The 16060-nt window shown below is 57.3% G+C and overlaps 1 protein-coding gene across 10 annotated transcripts; it reads left to right on the top strand.

Annotated features, from left to right (window-relative positions):
- The first annotated feature begins 130 nt into the window (after nucleotides 1-130).
- On the top strand, nucleotides 131-12762 carry ECE1 (endothelin converting enzyme 1). Of its 10 annotated transcripts, XM_075114131.1 has the most exons (21): nucleotides 511-602; nucleotides 2259-2376; nucleotides 2489-2595; nucleotides 3532-3593; nucleotides 3682-3768; nucleotides 4731-4872; nucleotides 5295-5507; nucleotides 6853-6977; nucleotides 7269-7481; nucleotides 7574-7765; nucleotides 8270-8412; nucleotides 8494-8608; nucleotides 8840-8950; nucleotides 9189-9287; nucleotides 9407-9484; nucleotides 9879-9982; nucleotides 10188-10298; nucleotides 10418-10485; nucleotides 10565-10755; nucleotides 10848-10943; nucleotides 11224-12762. In XM_075114131.1, exons 5-21 carry the CDS (start codon nucleotides 3682-3684, stop codon nucleotides 11398-11400), a joined length of 2265 nt encoding a protein of 754 aa, XP_074970232.1. In that variant the 5' UTR covers nucleotides 511-602; nucleotides 2259-2376; nucleotides 2489-2595; nucleotides 3532-3593; the 3' UTR covers nucleotides 11401-12762. The 10 variants fall into 10 exon arrangements, with proteins under 10 accessions (XP_074970240.1, XP_074970237.1, XP_074970234.1 ...); XM_075114136.1 differs by lacking the exons at nucleotides 2489-2595; nucleotides 3532-3593 and adding an exon at nucleotides 135-315 and having other exon boundaries at nucleotides 474-602; XM_075114133.1 differs by lacking the exons at nucleotides 511-602; nucleotides 2259-2376; nucleotides 2489-2595 and adding an exon at nucleotides 299-315.
- Nucleotides 12763-16060: the final 3298 nt, after the last annotated feature.

Raw genomic sequence — 16060 nt, forward strand, 5'->3', positions numbered from 1 at the left:
GCGCTTGCAAAACTGCAGGCTTGCACAAGCGTGCATTGCACGCTTGCACAGTCGCCCGCGCGCATGCTTGTAAAACCTCCTGTGCGCCCCCTTGCACAACTGTGTGCTTGGCTGTTTGCAAAACCGCTTGCTTGCACAGGCGCTGCTTGCACGGTTGCACACTTGCACAACCACGTGCTTGCACGAGTGCACAACAGCACGCTTGCAGAACTGGGCGCTTGCACCATTGTCTGCCTGCACACTTGCAAACTGCACGATCTCACGCTTGCAGGATCGCACACTCCCAGGAGAAACGCCCCATCCCTTTGCCGGCGGGTGAGCTGCGGTGATTTACCGGGGGGGGGATGCTTTCAGCAGCTGTGGGGGAACATGGGGACCCCCCAAAACTGGGTTTGGGGCCCCCCGAAAGAGTTAAAGGAGGCGAGCAAGGAAGCCCGTCCCTCCCGTCGGCCCCATTGGTTTTCCCATCCCAGGTACATCCTTTGCTCGTCACCCTTCGTCACCCTCCATAGGCCGCGGCGGCGTAACGAGCTGCGCCAGGGCTCAGGCGGGTGCTCGCCCCAACGGGGGCTGAGGCCGGTGGGAGCAGGGTGGCAGCCATGGTGAGTGGGGGACCCTCCCGACACCCCAAATCCGGAGGTGCTCGGCTCTGGGTCACTTGGCCAATCCGGGGCGCGGGGCGATGCATCTCCCATGGGATGCCCATTGCAACCCCGTGGGAACCCCCGGTGCAACCCATGGGACCCCCATGTACCCCCAAGGGACCCCATTGCACCCCTAAGGGACCTCCCTGCACCCCCAGGGGAACCCCCCTTGCACCCCCAGGGGATCCCCCTTGACCCCCCCCAAGGGACCCCCCCACCCTTGCACCCCGGGTGCCCCCCCCCCGACTCCCCCAGCTGGGTTTACTTTGTGGCAAGTAGGTCCCCACAGTGGGGGGGACCCCAAAAGTGGGTGCTCCCCGCTCAAATCACCACCCCAGCACCCAGCTCTCGACCCAAACCCCCAGGTTTCCGTGGGCAAGCAGAGGGGTGCAGGGGTGCCCCCCCACCCAGCAGGACCCACCTTTGGGGGGGGGGGGGGGGCTGTTTGCAAACAACCCCAAACTGGGCTCCTCCCTCCCCCCCTTTTTTTTTTCTTGGTAAACTTTAACCCTTTTTTGCTCCTTTTAAAGTTTTTTAAAATTTATCTGCAGCCAGGGCCCCCTGCAAAACTAGGTGAGCCCCCTCCCCTTCCCCTCCCCCCCCGCACCCCTAATTAACGCCAGGCATTGCTAATTTCCCCCCGAGCATCCTAATTAAAAGGCTGAGCCGCGCCGGGCGCCGACTCCATGCCGCGGAGGTGCAGGGGGCACCCATGGGTGCTGGGGAGCGGGTGCTGCTGGGCCGGGGTGGGGTGGTGATGGGGGGGGGGGCACTCGGGAGGAAACTGGGGAGGGGCGGGCGGATGGGTCTGGGGGAGGCGAGAGAAACGCCATCACCTGCGATAGCGGCGATGGTGGCTCCGAAATGGCGCCCGGGCGGGAGCCGGGGGCGGGCGGCGGCGGCTCGGGCGCCCCGATGCCGGGGTGAGGGGCTGCCCGCGGGGGGCCGAGCCGGCCGGGGGGCGCCTGCGGCCCGCGGGCGCCTGGCGTCTGGTGGGGTTTTTGTAAGGCCAAGGGGCGATTTGGGGGAGAAAAGAGCCGATTTAAGGCCCTGCTGAGACTTTTATAACTTATACAGAGGGTGGAAGTGCCTTGGCTGGGGGGTCGATGTGTGGGTGCCCCCGGCGCCCTTGGGTGCCCCCCACCCCGTTGGAGCTGGGGAAATGCGTTTTTCTTGTGGTTTCGCAACAGAGCTGGCAGGGGGGAAACAAAAAACCTCACTCTTTTGATCCAAAAAGGGGCGTTGCAGGGTGGGGAGCACCCATGGGTGCTGCTCTGCCCCCATGCCCCCCATCTGGAGGAAAGGGGGGAGCGTGGGTGCTAAAAATACCTCCCAGGTCCAATTTCCCCCAAATTAAGGATGCTGGGGGTTGATCCTGGTGCCCTCCCAGGGGTGTTTGGCGGGGGGCAGGTCAAGCTCACCTTGGATTCTCTGATGTCTAATATGGGATTGAGCCATCATGTCTCTTGGGGGAGGGGAGGGGAAGTGGTGGGGTTTTGGTTTTGTTTTGTGTTTTTTTTTTTTTTGGTCCACTTTTCCTGCTGCTTTCAGGCTGGGGCAGGCAGGTGGGGTGGGGGATCACTGAAAAAAAACCCAAAAACCTCATTTCCTCAGGAAACAGAGTGAAAGCCTTGGCCGAAAGCTGGGACTCCAGGAATTTGGCGCTTTGGAGCGATGGGGGCTTTGTGGACCCCTGCACCCTGCATGCCCGGAACTGCAAATTTCAGCCAAAGTGCGAAAATGGGGGGGGAAGTGAAAGGGGATGGAAAAAACCATAATTTAAAATCAGATTTCACCAGCGATAAAATCTTGCAGTTAAAGCTTTTTCCCTCCACGGTTTGCAGGCTCAAGGCAGGCACCCAGGGGTGATTTTGGGGCTGGAAATGGAGCTTTTTGCACAACGAAGGAGGGAAACTGCCTTTTTCTTTTAATTCTTTGTTTTCCTTCCCAGGTGGGTTTTGTGGCTAATTAAACCCAGGCTGTGATTTGGGACCCGGGGAGAGGATGGGATTTGTTATTAAGTCATGCAAGGGGAGGTTTGGGAAGGCCCTTATGAGAAACAGGGCTGAGAACTGGCGCTTTTGTTGCATGCACCTTTGCACCAGGGGAAACTGAGGCGTGGTTCGGATCAGCTCAGTGTCCCTTTGAGGACAGCGGCAGCAGGATGGGGACATCTGGATGGGCGCAGACCCCTGCCCTGCACCCCTTTGGGGGCAAAGGGATGTGACTGGTGCCACTTGGCACATCGGTGGCAGGGGCCGGGGTAGGTTTTGGGATGCTCACCCCCCTCGGCGGCGGGCAAAGGGTTGTTTTCCCCGACGGGAGACAATCCAGCTGGATGGCAGGGCTGTGCCAGGGGGGAAGGAAACGGCGGCGGCACGATAAGGGCTGGCCGCCAACACGTGAGGTTTTGCCTTGTTTTTCGGGGGGGGGGGGGGGGGGGGGGCGGCAAGATAAGAGGCAGGCACTGGCACACAATAACACCCGGGGGGCTGGTGAGCTGGGAGGGAGCCTGTTGGCAGCCTGAATTCAAGGTGCCGTTGCCCTTGGGTGCTCAGAGGGACCGTACGGGGTGTTTCGGGGTGTGCACGGTTTGCAGACGGGGCGTGGAGCACGAGCAAGCCGGTAGTTTCAGAGTGAAAAGCCATTTTCTCCGCTACCAGCCTTTCTTAGGTCCCCAGCAGACGGGGGGTGTTGCTGGCACTGAGGGGGTCCCTCTCCCCGTTTCGGAGCTGGGAGCTGGTGGAGGAGGAACCAGCGTTATTCCAGGCTGAAGGGGAGGTTGCACAACCTGGCCCCAGGGGAAAGCGAGGCGGGTTCGGTCTTCGCTCAGCTTTTGGCTCCGGCCCTCCTTGCTTTCCATAACCTTCCTACGGCGTTTGTTTAGCGCTTTGCTACCCCGGAGCCATTCGGGATTTAGCTCCCCGGAGGAGGAAGCAGCTTTAGAGGGTGCGTATTCCTTCCTCACCCTCCTTCCTCCTCCTCTTCCTTGGCCCGGAGCCACTGAGCACCTTCATTTGCCGATCTCCCTGTGCAGATGTCGACCTACAAGCGGGCAACGCTGGATGATGAAGACCCCCTGGACTCCATCGGTGAAGGTGATGGGTACCCCAACGGCTTCCAGGTAGGGCTTCATGGGTGTTTTAGTGGGGGGAAAAAAGGGTATTTTAGGTCCTGGCAAGCAGCAGCGGGGGGTTGCAGGAGGGTTTTCCACCCGGGACCAGCCTTTCCATCGGGCAAAGTCCAGTGTGAGCAGAGCTGTGGCTCCTGCCGCCGCTGCCCTTTGCGCCTTTCCCAGCACCCGGCGCCAGCGGTGGGGGAGCCCGTGGGGCCAGAACCTGGCTCAGCTGTTTGCAATGCCACAGCACCCAGTTTTTCTGCTGGCCAAACCTGTTCCCGGTGTGGCCGCGGTGAGCAATTATCATGGTGGTGGGAGCTTTGTCCCCGCACAAAAAGGGATTAGGTTAATTCCTCCCGGAGCAGCGGGAAAGCGGCTTTAAAAGGGCCAAGGGTGGCGAGGAGAAAACCCCACTGCTGCCAGCATCCAGCCTCACCCGGAAAGATTTGGGGCCAGAGCGATGCTCTTAGTGCTGGCTCCTCTCCCAGCCCCTTTGGTCTCTGCCTAGAATGGTGTTTTCTGCCCCAAAACTCAGAGCTCCACTGATTTGCTTTCCCTGGTGAGGCCATCTCTGCTCGCCGTTGCATCGGGATGTTTCCTGGGGATGTTTTTCGGACGAGTGGGTGTATCCTGTTATGGCACTTCCCGCCGCCGTGGCCCCCACCCTGTCTCAGCGCCAGTGGTGGGGATGGGGACCACCCGGGGGGTTATAGCTGTGCTCAAGGAGGGGTTTGGGGTGGCACAGGGAAGCAGGTGAGCCTGCCGAAACACTCGTCCTGCTCCCTTTCCTGCCATTGTGCCGCCCTTCCTGGCTGGTTTCTGGAAGGCAGCTGCTGCCTTTCCCAGCCTGAACCACGCTGGATCCCTCACCGAGGGCCAAATCTGTGCCGTGGGCTGTAGGAAGCAAAATGGGGGATGAGTCAGTGGGTTTTTCTGCCAGTGGGGAAACGTCGCTGCTTTTCCCTCAGGTGAACTTCCGCAGCTCGAGGAGCAGCCCTGGATGCTGGGCTGAGCGGACGCGCGCCGAGAAGCAGCTTGTGGTGCTGGTGGGGGTGCTGGCCGCCGTCCTGGCAGCGTGTCTGCTGGGTCTCATCTTGCAGTACAGAGCCCGTAAGTTCTTGCACCGCACAGGGATTCTGCTCCCTTGACCTTGGGTTACTGGGGGGTTCCCTGGGATGGGATGCTTGGGTGCAGGGTGGGATGCTCACGTGCATCCCTCACTCCAGGGCAGGAATGCTTGGGCGCGGAACAGGATGCTTGGGCATAGGATGAGATGCTTGCCGCATCCCTCACCCTGGGACAGGATGACTGGGCGCCAGGCAGGGTGCTTGGGCATGGGATGGGATGCTCACCCACATCACTTGCCCTGGAAAGGGATGCTCAGGTACAGGGCAGGATGCTCAGGCATTAAGTGGGATATTTGCCCGCATCCCTCGCCCTGGGGTGGGATGCTCGGACACGGGGCAGGGCGCTCCCTGGTGCAGCTTGTCGCTCCGTGACGGAGGAGCTGAACCCATCGTGCTCACCCCCAGGGCCACCCGCTGTGTGCCTGTCGGAAGCCTGCATCTCCGTCACCAGCTCCATCCTCAGCTCGCTGGACCGGGCGGTGAATCCCTGCGAGGACTTTTTTGGCTACGCTTGCGGGGGCTGGATCAAAGCCAACCCCCTCCCCGACGGCCACTCGCGCTGGGGCACCTTCAACAACCTCTGGGAGCACAACCAGGCCATCATGAAGCATCTGCTGGGTGAGTACAGGGGAGTGGTGGGATCACCACGGTGCCAAGGAGCCCCATTAGGTCTAGGGGATGCTGAAAACATGCCCGTGGGGATGTTAGGTTGGATGAGTGTGAAACCAAGCCATGATGCATGCGCTGTGAGAACATTGGGAAGCAGATCCTGGCTGTGTTTGCTCTCCAGGATGCCCCTGGGATTTTTGTCCGCAGTGTTGCAGCTCTTCAGTGCCAAGCAGGGGAAGGGTCCCGGCCTTGGGTCCGCAAACCCCATGGCAGCATTCCCAAGAGCCCTGAAATGCAGGATTTGCACCCCAGGCTACACCCAGAAGCCGTATCACCCCAAGGTCATGGGTTTTTTTCCCTCCTGCTATAGCTTCCAGCCTTTGTGAGCAGCCTTTTTGGGGGCTGGCTGCCAGTCGGGCCATTTTTGGGGGGCCAAAACTCCCCCAGTGGAGGGAGGATCCTGGGCTCAGCCAGGATTGTGAACACTGAAGCAGGACAGCTTATCCAAGCAACTGGTGGGGACGGTTTGTTCAAGCTTTGAGCAAACAACTGGCTCCTTATCAGCACTTTCCACTGTGCTGGGACTGATTATCTGAAAAGAGAAGGTCTGGGAAGAGCGGTGTCTTTCGGGAGAAGGGGGGTGGTGCAGGAATGGCTTCGTCCCCAGCTCTTCCTGCAGAAATCTGGCACTGGTTTTACTGGGAGAAGGGACTGGGCCTCCAGCCAAGTGGTCATGCTCGGCATTTCCTCGAATTCCTCAGAACTGAGGGACCTCTAGTTAATAAACCCACACAGCTGGGAAGCCAAAGGTGCAAGCTGTGTCATGAGGAAAACAAAAAAAAAAAAAAAACAAAACAAAACCCCTCAACTTCTGGGGAAGCAGAATTTTAAGGGGGGGAATAAAATGATGGTTTTGGAGGTGGAGGACAAAAATGGGTTTATTGTTCCTTCTTGCAGGAATAAATAATAGAGGGCTGAAGAGTGCCAGCACAGGGGCAAGGGCAGCACAGGGGGCTGGATGATGCTGGCAACATCAGGGCTCCTGGAAAAATGCTTTTTGTTTTTTCTTTCTTGATCTCTCTGCCCCAAAGAGCCGGAGCAGTCGCTGCGGGTGGGAGAGGAGATGGTGGCAGGAGGCCAGGAAGGGCTGGGGACCGTGGGATGCTCTTGGGGGCATGCAGGGGGCTGGTGGGGCAATCCTCGGAGCCTTTTCAGAGCATGGCTTTGCCCCAAATGGGGCTGAATATTTCTCCGGTGGAAGGATGGGGGCTTCAGTGTGCATTAGCAGCCCTGTGGGGGTATGGGTGCCTGTCCTCGGAGACCTCCTGCGAGCCCCCCCATGTACCTCCCGCAGAAAACACCACGGCCAATGTGTCGAGCGAGGCGGAGCGCAAGGCACAGCGTTATTACCAAGCCTGCATGAATGAGAGCAAGATTGAGGAGCTGCGCGCTGCCCCGCTCATGGAGCTCATCCAAAAGGTTCATCCCCCTCCTTGTGGAAAAGCCGTCTTCCCTCTGCAAAATGAGGGGAACAAGCTCATTTATGGGCAGCCCAAGCACCCTCCAGACCCTGTTCCCGGTGCTCCTGGGGCAGAGTATCCCCCATGGTAGGCGGGCAGAGAGAAGCAGGGCTTTGTAGGCAGGTCTTGCCTCTCCTGGCCTTTTTAGCCCCATTGCAAGATGTTTCCCCCAGGATGGGTGTTGAGGATATATTTAAGGAACTCCAGGTGGTCATTCCTTAACCAAAAGCTGGTTGCTGTCTGTCCCCAGCTGGGCGGCTGGAACATCACGGGTCCCTGGGCAGGGGACAACTTCAACACCACACTGCGGGAGGTGACGGCACATTACCGCACCTCACCCTTCTTCTCCGTCTACGTGAGCGCCGACTCCAAAAACTCCAACAGCAACGTCATCCAGGTGGATCAGTCAGGGCTAGGCCTGCCGTCGCGGGATTACTACCTAAACAAGACGGAGAATGAGAAGGTAAGGTCACTGGGGGGAATCTGGCTTTGCCAGGGAGGTGCTGTGGGTGGGTGGCACCCACCATGCTGATGCCCCCCCATCCCACTGTGTAGGTGCTTGCTGGCTACCTGAACTACATGGTGCAACTGGGGATGTTCCTGGGAGGCACCGACGAGGAGTCGACACGGCAGCAGATGCAGCAGATCTTGGATTTCGAGACAGCATTGGCCAACATTACCATCCCGCAGGAGAAACACCGGGATGAGGAGGTCATCTACCATAAAATGACAGCTGGAGACCTGAAGGTGGGATGGGGTTGGTGAGCCTCCCTGCTCTGCCGTGGTTTGGGAAGTGGGGCAGATGGGTGGAGGTGACGCAGCTCCTCTCTGAGGAAGCCCAACACTGCCTGGGAAGCTCTTGTGCAATAGCTTGGCCTGTGTCCTCCTTGGGGAAATCCCACCCTGACCCGCTCCTCCCGGCCTCGGGACCACCCCTGGGGCTGGCGGCTGTCCTGCCGTGGCACTAATGCTCTCCCAGCACTACTGCCTGCAGTCCGGCTGCAAGACATCAGGCCGGTCGCCTCCCCATGTCCCCAAAGGAGCCCTAATGGGTTGTGTCAACATTTTTGACACCCACCCCACTTTCTTTTTCCTTTGCGGGAGGAAATAGTTTACTCCCCTCTGACCTTTGGAGGATGCTGCTGTTATGGGAACAGGCTGAATCCCTCAAACGGGGGCTGAAGCAGCGGCTTCCAGCTTGGGAAGCTCCTGATGGTTTTTGGGTCCGAAGCAGCGGCATGGCTTTTGCAGGAGCTGGCGCCAGCTGTGGACTGGATGCCCTTCCTCGCCACAGTGTTCTACCCTGTGGAGCTCAACGAGTCGGAGCCTGTCGTGGTCTATGCCAAGGAGTACCTGGAGCAGGTCTCCGACCTCATCCTGGCCACCGATAAATGGTGAGAGCTCCCACCATGTGCAGCGGGGTGCCTGGGGTAGTCAGGTGTGTCCTGCTGCCCGCTCACCACCTCTTGCCACAGTCTCCTCAACAACTACATGATCTGGAACCTGGTGCGGAAAACCAGCCCCTTCCTCGACCAGCGCTTCCAGGATGCTGAGGAAAAATTCATGGAAGTGATGTACGGGACGAAGAAGGTGAGACGGGAGTCCTCAACACCCCTGAATGGCCATAAAATGGTGATAGCTTTTTAAGCAAAGTCCCCATCGTGTTGGATCAAAAAAAATAGAGATGCGGGGCAGGTTTTGGGATCGCAGCTCCAGTGCAGGGGGATGGATGTAGACCTCATCTCCCAGTGGGGCAATGGGGTGGGAAGGTGGGGGGCTTTGGCCGTGCCACTGCTAACGGCCATCTCTTGTCCCATGCAGACCTGCCTCCCGCGCTGGAAATTTTGCATCAGTGACACTGACAACAACCTGGGCTTCGCCCTGGGGGCCATGTTCGTCAAGGCCACCTTTGCCGAGGACAGCAAGCAGGTGGTACGTCCCCAAGCGAGCAGCATGTGAGCCACCACGATGGTGGACGGTTAGGGCAGCCAGTGTTTCTTTGCCCGCCTTTTGTCCACCACACAGCTCTGTTCACTGGGTTTCTCACCGGTCCATATGCCGTCTTGGCATCCCAGCCTCTTCCTTTCCACCGGTGTGAAGGGTCATTGAACTCTCCAGGGTGCAAAGCTGCCTCTCTGGCCCAACACTGCGTCACCTTGTTTTTGTCTAGGCAGAGGAAATGATTGCGGAGATCAAAACAGCCTTTGAGGAAAGCCTGGAGACCCTGCAGTGGATGGACGAAGAGACGAGGAAATCAGCCAAAGAGAAGGTGAGGTGCTGGCAGCAGTTCTGGGGAGGAGAGGGTCACGGTGGAGGGTGGTGGAGCTGGGTGAGCCTGTCCTCCTATCCCGGGCACCAAAAGCACTTTGGTCCTTGTCAACCCCCCAGGCAGATGCCATCTACAACATGATCGGCTACCCCAAGTTCATCATGGACCCCAAGGAGCTGGATAAAGTCTTTAATGATGTGAGTTGGTCAGATGTCTCCTGGGTCTCCTATTCCCCCCTCCACTAGCATGTGCAGGACATGTGCCCATCACCATGGCCTCGAGGCAGCCTTGAACCCCAGGTTTCCTCCAGAAGGGTCTCACTGATGTCCTTGGCCCTTCTCTGGGAACTTCCCAGAGAGCTGTGGGCCAGTCCTGGGGTGGCTGGGGCTCTCAGGATCCCTGCCCGGGAAGAGGAGGAGCTGGTTCCTGTAATGGTGATTCATTGCCCTCCCGAGACTCCGCAGATGTTGGAGAGGAGGAGAAGCAAGAGTGGCTGTAACTCAGCTGGCTCCAGAGGCTCAGACATGACCATGGAAGCAAGAGCGGGGCCAGGCGATCACCACATGCCACTCACACCTTGCTCTCTTGCAGTACGAGGCGGTGTCTGACCTCTACTTTGAGAATGTCATGCAGTTTTACAACTTCTCAGCCAGGGTCACTGCTGACCAGCTCCGGAAACCGCCGAACCGGGACCAGTAAGTTCTCAGCTCTGCTTCCCCATTGCGCTTGGCGGGGGACATCACAGTACCTGGAGCACTGGGATTTGGTGTCCACCAGACCACGCTGGGTTTGGGAGTTATATTTGGGCCGATGCTGTGCACAGTGATAAGCGCATGGTGTCAGAGCAAACATCAGCAATGGGTTTGTGCTGCCACATTGGCTGTGTCCGTGTTGCCGTAGGTGGAGCATGACACCTCCGACGGTCAACGCGTACTACTCTCCCACCAAGAATGAGATTGTCTTCCCCGCTGGCATCCTCCAGGCCCCTTTTTACACCCGTGCGTCTCCCAAGTAAGACCCTAGGGAGGGCAGGATTCCCAAATTTCCTCCTGCCCCAAAACCTGAGGTGACATTTCACGGCTGTGGGGAGCAGTGGCTGCTCTCTAAACCTCAACATCGCCCTCCTGCAGGTCACTGAATTTTGGTGGGATTGGCGTGGTGGTGGGCCATGAGTTGACACATGCCTTTGATGACCAAGGTATGGCCACAGCCGGGCGGGTGGGCTGCCAGTGGGGTGGCTGTTGAGGTGACAAAGGACCTACTGTGGTTTTTGGCAGGCCGGGAATATGATAAGGACGGCAACCTGCGTCCCTGGTGGAAGAACTCCTCGGTGGAAGCCTTCAAGCGACAGACAGAGTGCATGGTGGAGCAGTATGGCAACTACACAGTCAACGGCGAGGCCGTCAATGGCAAGCACACCCTCGGGGAGAACATCGCTGACAATGGGGGCCTCAAGGCTGCCTACCGGGTAGGGCTGCGGGGCTGAGGACGTGTGGTGGGTGGCACAGCATGGTGGGGTCAGTGTCGTCCCCTGACCCTACTGTGGTCCTTGGCCTCCAGGCATACCAAAACTGGCTGAAAAAGAATGGGAATGAGGAAACTCTCCCGACCCTCGGCCTCACCAACCACCAGCTCTTCTTTGTTGGTTTTGCCCAGGTAGGTCACTTGGTGGTGGGCAGTGAGGATGGATGCACAGGGTTTTGCAGGGTGGAAGTGCACCCGGACGGTGTTGGGAGGGTGTGATGGCTAAACTGAGGTCTCCAGAGATGTTGCGTGGTGGTTGGAGAACCAGATTGGGGTGGTGCTGGTTAAGAAGTGAGACAAAGCTGGGGCTTGAGATGTGTTGGTGCCCATCATGCAAGCGGGGAGGCCCCATCTGGCACCGAGTGGGGCCCTGTGGTCGCGGACACTCGTGCCTCTTGCCCTCTGCTTGCAGGTGTGGTGTTCGGTTCGCACGCCGGAGAGCTCGCACGAGGGACTCATCACCGACCCCCACAGCCCTTCACGTTTCCGTGTCATCGGCACAGTCTCCAACTCCCGGGAGTTTGCAGAACATTTCAGCTGCCCCCTCGGCTCCCCTATGAATCCCCCCAAGAAGTGCGAAGTCTGGTGATGGGCAAGCGCCTGAGGGAACCAGCTGCTTCGTCCTCTGCTGATGGCTGAATTTCCCTGGTCCTTTTTGAGAGGCTCAAACCACTTCTCCATGCAATGAACTGCCCAGCTCTCAGCTGGAGCGGCGCCCCATGGCGCCGGTATCATCCAAGGTTCGATCCACTGTGAAAACTCCTCATCCCCTCGTGCGTTTGTGAAATGACTTTGGTTTGGGGGTGTTGTCTTTCCCACCATGACGGGGCTACGTGTTGAGGCAGGTGTGTCCATGGGCACTACCCTGTATTTATACACGCAGCGCTCCAGCCTGCTCTGCTGCCCTGGAGAAAGCTGCTTCGGAGGCAGTAAAGGGAACGCCGTGGTGCTGGAGGGTTCGGCTGCGTGTCTAAATACACCTGACGTACCTTCCTCTCTCCAAAGATGCGCACACGAGGATGGAAAATATTTTAAAATATATTTTTTTTGGGGGGGGAAAATATATATTTTTTCATGTGTTGTAGAATACACTGGAAAAGTTCAGGGAAAATGCATTTAAAAGCCTTTTTTTAGTCAAAGATAATATTTATTAATTTTTTTACTCAATACAGCTGTAGGTGATGCACCCTGTGGTGACAGTCCGTTGGCTGGGGAAGCTGGATTCGGCTGCCCAGGCTGCGGATGCAACTAGCTGGGCCCAGATCCCGGGGTTCTCTGGCAGGGACCATCTTCGGAGAATGCCGATGGGGAAATTGGGGACAGCGGGGCTGGGGCTGGAGGATGCTGCGGGTTGCAGAAAGGCTCTGCCGGGATGCCACGACTCCTGGGATTAGCTTTAATTTTGGAGTGCAAAGGGAAAAGTTGACGTGCCAAAGATGTAACCAAGGTGGTGATGGTGGGGATGAAGCACCTGGTTCTCCCTCCTGTCCCCTCTGACACGAGGTCAGCCATGAATTCCCAGCCCAAAAGCTTCCCCAGACAAGCACAGGCGCTTCCTGCCGCTGCTTCGCTCGCCACCGCGCCCAGCCTCTACGCCCGGGGAAACCGCAAGTCCCAAACTCACGGCACGGCCTGAAACCTCCATCCTCCTGCAGCCGCTTTGGCAGCGGTGTGAGATCCGGCCGGGATGGGGGCGAGGGGCTTGCTTAAAGGTTTGGGTTTGGTTTTTTTTTTTAATATTCCTTTTGCGGTTTTGAGAGGAAGCCACTGACGGTAGCTCAGGTGCTGCGTGTTGTGTCGTGGGGCGCCTTCTTGCTCTAGTCAGAAAGCAAATATGTAGAGGGATTTTTAATATTTATATGTAAAAGGGGGGGGGGGGATTTCTTTTGTAACTATTTTTTCACCCTATGGCTGGGGCTTATTGTAATTGAAATAAATACTTTTTACTGGGTCTGGAGCTGCTCACAATGTGTTTTTTCTTAGTTGGATAGCCTTGCATCCCTTTATCTGCATTTTTCTCCCCATCCACACTGATGAGACTGTTCTGTGCTGACAAAACTGAGCCGAGGAGGCTTCTCCCAGCCTGTGCTTGATATCTGCTGCCTCTCTGGGAGGCTAAAGCCAGGCTTTTGTGCCCAAAAAAACCCCTCACTCTCGCTGCGGGTGGTTGGTTGCTTTCCACCTCTACAGCACGGCCCCACACGTCTCCCCAGCAGGGAGGTCTTTCCCCAGATGCTTTTTCCTTCCTCCCGGGTGAGTCGTTGGCGGGCTGGGCTGCGCTCGGATCCAGCGGCACGGGCCCCGCACAGCTTGCTCTCCAAACGGCTGTGTTTGTGGCTCTGCCGGGCCGGCTGGATGGTGCCAGCCCATAACGCAGGCCAACGTGGGCTCCCCCGCAGCTGCTCCGTGGCTTTGTCACGCTTGCCCATAAAAATGCAAGGCAGGACCTGGGCCGCAGGCTCCCTGGAGAGCCTCACCCCAGCACCTGGGAGGGCTGCTGGCCATCAAACAAGCAATGTGCTGGGTTACTGGGGGCTGGATCTGAGCTGCACCCCCCTGGTTTTGTCCATTCTGTACTGAGCTGTTGGAAATAGAGTGTTTTTGCCGCCAGGATGGGCAGGACTGAGCCAGAGGCATTCAGGGGATGAGAGTGTTACATAAATAAGACAGTAAAATTTCCCTCTTGCTGATTTTACTGTGTTTTCTCTCCCAGATTGAATGGAAACGCTTTCTGCTCGCATGACTCGGCGTGAGGCCCTCTGTTTCCTGCAAAGCTGGGAGACCGGCCACGGTCTTTTCTTTTTTTCTCCCTGGGATCTGGCTGGAAATGGTGGCACAAACCCGCAGAGGGCAGTGGAGCTGAGAAATCCCCGCTCCTGGGCTGGCAGGAGTCAGTGATGCTACTGGCATGGTATTTTGGCCTGGATCTGGCCCCGTGTGTTTAAAATGTGGTGAAATGCCAGAGTTCCTAGGAAAAGAGAGGAGAGGCGTGGGTTTAAGGCAAAGAGGAATGGAGTGGGGAGAGCGAGGCTGGGGTGAAAGGGTGTTTTCCCAGCCGCAAGAAGCAGGGAGAGGAGGAGCACAGCCCCTCTCAAGGAGAGGTAGGATGCTGCTAGAGGCAGTTTAGCCATCCAAAAGGGAAATATTTTGGCTTTCTGGGGTTTACTCAGAGCGAGGGGCCGGGCAGGTGGTGTCTCGGCCACCGCGGAGGGGACAACCCCAGGGTTTTGAGGGTGAGCATCAGCTTGCGTCATGGCAGGGGGACGCCACGGTCAAGGCTCCGCGGGCTGGGCTTGGCGCCGGCGGTGGATGTTTGCCTCTCTGGGAAGCTGCCGGGTGTAGGCAGAGCAGGCAGGAGGTGACTCATCCCGCACGCGTGCCAGCGCCTGGCGTGGGCTTGCCTGATCCTGGGTGGTATTTGCTTTATTTTGCACTCAGCCATGCCCCGGAGGGCAGAGACGTTTGCCGAGGGCTAAGCCTGGGTGGGAGGAGGAATGGGGAAAGCTCCAAGCAAGACTGAGTTTTTTGGGATTTTTATTTTTTTTTTCCCCCTGGAGGATGTTGGAAGGGGATCAGTGAGGGGAAAAGCAGGAGAAGCCCGAAGAAGGAGGCTGCTGTGCTGTGCCGGGTGAAAGCGGGCGCCTGGAGCATGCCAGAGCCTCCACACTGAGCTGGAAATGGTGGCTGTTCACAGGTTTGTTGGGGCCGACCCAGCCTTCCCGGTGCCTGAGGCTGAACCCAACCATCCCAACTGCTCTTCTTCTTCCTGGATTTTCCCCCTCCAAGCAGGATCTAACCCCCAACACATCACGGCAGTGCTGGGTTCACCTATGGGACTGTCAGATTTTAGGGCAGTGAACGAGCCAGAGGCTTCCTCAAACAATTCCTGCAGGAAAATAGCCCTTTTCCAGTGACATCCCTATCGTTTACTCTCTTTTCTTAAGTTCACCAACAGCTCTGGTGCTCCTAATACACTCTTCACCATGTGGTTGTGAGTGCCTCTGCTGTGCCAGGTACATGTGAGACCAGCGGGACTGGAAAAAGGGTTGGTGACGCTCCGAAACAAGAGCTCAGCACTGTAACCTCAAGCAGTGACACATCAGTTCCCAGGTGCTGATACAGCTAGCAGGAAAAATAGGAGGGAAAAATGGAGGAACCAGAGGCGGCAGGGAGGGCGTGAGTCCAGCTGGCACTTGCTCAGGCTCACCAAATCTGCAGGCTTCATTGGCCAAATCGTCCTATGTGGGGTGGTATGGAAGAGAGACCTGTCTGCTTTTTCCTCTTAGGAGGAAAAAAGAAAAAAAAATATAAAAAAAGATGGCTAGGGGAGGCATAGATTCTGGAGGAGCTTTAAGCCAGAGCCAGGAGCCTGGCTCCTTTGCACGGCTAGCACAGTTTGGGAGCTTCAGCAGACAATATGGTGAAAATGCAGGTTTTTTTTCCTTTCTAAACAGTAAGAAGAAGTGATATATCTAAAGATACTCGTGCTAGGAGGCTTTCACAGCTGTGTTTACAGGCAGCTATTTCTGCAGAACAGAGGGAGCCATAGATGTCAATTTGCTTTTGGTACGAATTTCCTTCCGTGTGAAGGGGTGCACCTGGAGGAGCCCCGCGCCTGGGAGGCAGCTGATGGAATGGCGCTGGGCAGCGACCCCCCCCAGACCACACAGCTTTACCTGCACCCTCAAAATTATTACAGCGAAGTCTTCACAAGATGTGGAGGGGGATCCATCCTCCCAGCAGGCTGCAGCCAAGAGAGATGCGCTGTGAGCACAGCAGCTCTCCAGGATGTCTGGAGATCTATCGGTCCTCGGGCAAACCCCCTACCATGATAAAAGTTCCTCCTGTTTTCTCCTATTTTTGGGGAGTGGGGGAGTACTTGGCCTTTCTTTGAGGTCATTCTCATTTCTCTCATCAGTCTTTAGTTTTCCTGGTGGGGAATCAGCAGTCGATCTGGCAGGCGGTAGGCTGCAGAGGAAAACTGGCTCAGAAGAGAAATACCCTGAGCCCACTCTAAATATTTGCTCCTGGCTGCTGATGGAAATAATCCCCATTCGGGACTTCTTTACAGACTGGTGTGGCTGGGTTGGGCTTTTTTCCCCTCAAAAAAAAAATCTCATAGTTTTCCATTTCACCCCATCTCCCACAAGCAGTGTGAGGTAGATGCGAGCTCACCTCATCCGAGGCATTTCCCTTACCCCAGTGCAGAGTGAAAAGCACAGAACGGGAAACTAAATAGCCTGCTCGTC

Source organism: Phalacrocorax aristotelis, chromosome 19 (assembly GCF_949628215.1).
Source record: "Phalacrocorax aristotelis chromosome 19, bGulAri2.1, whole genome shotgun sequence".
NCBI lineage: Eukaryota > Metazoa > Chordata > Aves > Suliformes > Phalacrocoracidae > Phalacrocorax > Phalacrocorax aristotelis.

What these genes read in the sequence shown, in the direction of transcription:
- ECE1 (XM_075114128.1), top strand. An exon ending in CATCATGAAGCATCTGCTGG is followed by an intron (nt 5,508 to 6,852) that starts GTGAGTACAGGG and finishes TACCTCCCGCAG; the next exon opens with AAAACACCACGGCCAATGTG. An exon ending in ACATGCCTTTGATGACCAAG is followed by an intron (nt 10,486 to 10,564) that starts GTATGGCCACAG and finishes GGTTTTTGGCAG; the next exon opens with GCCGGGAATATGATAAGGAC.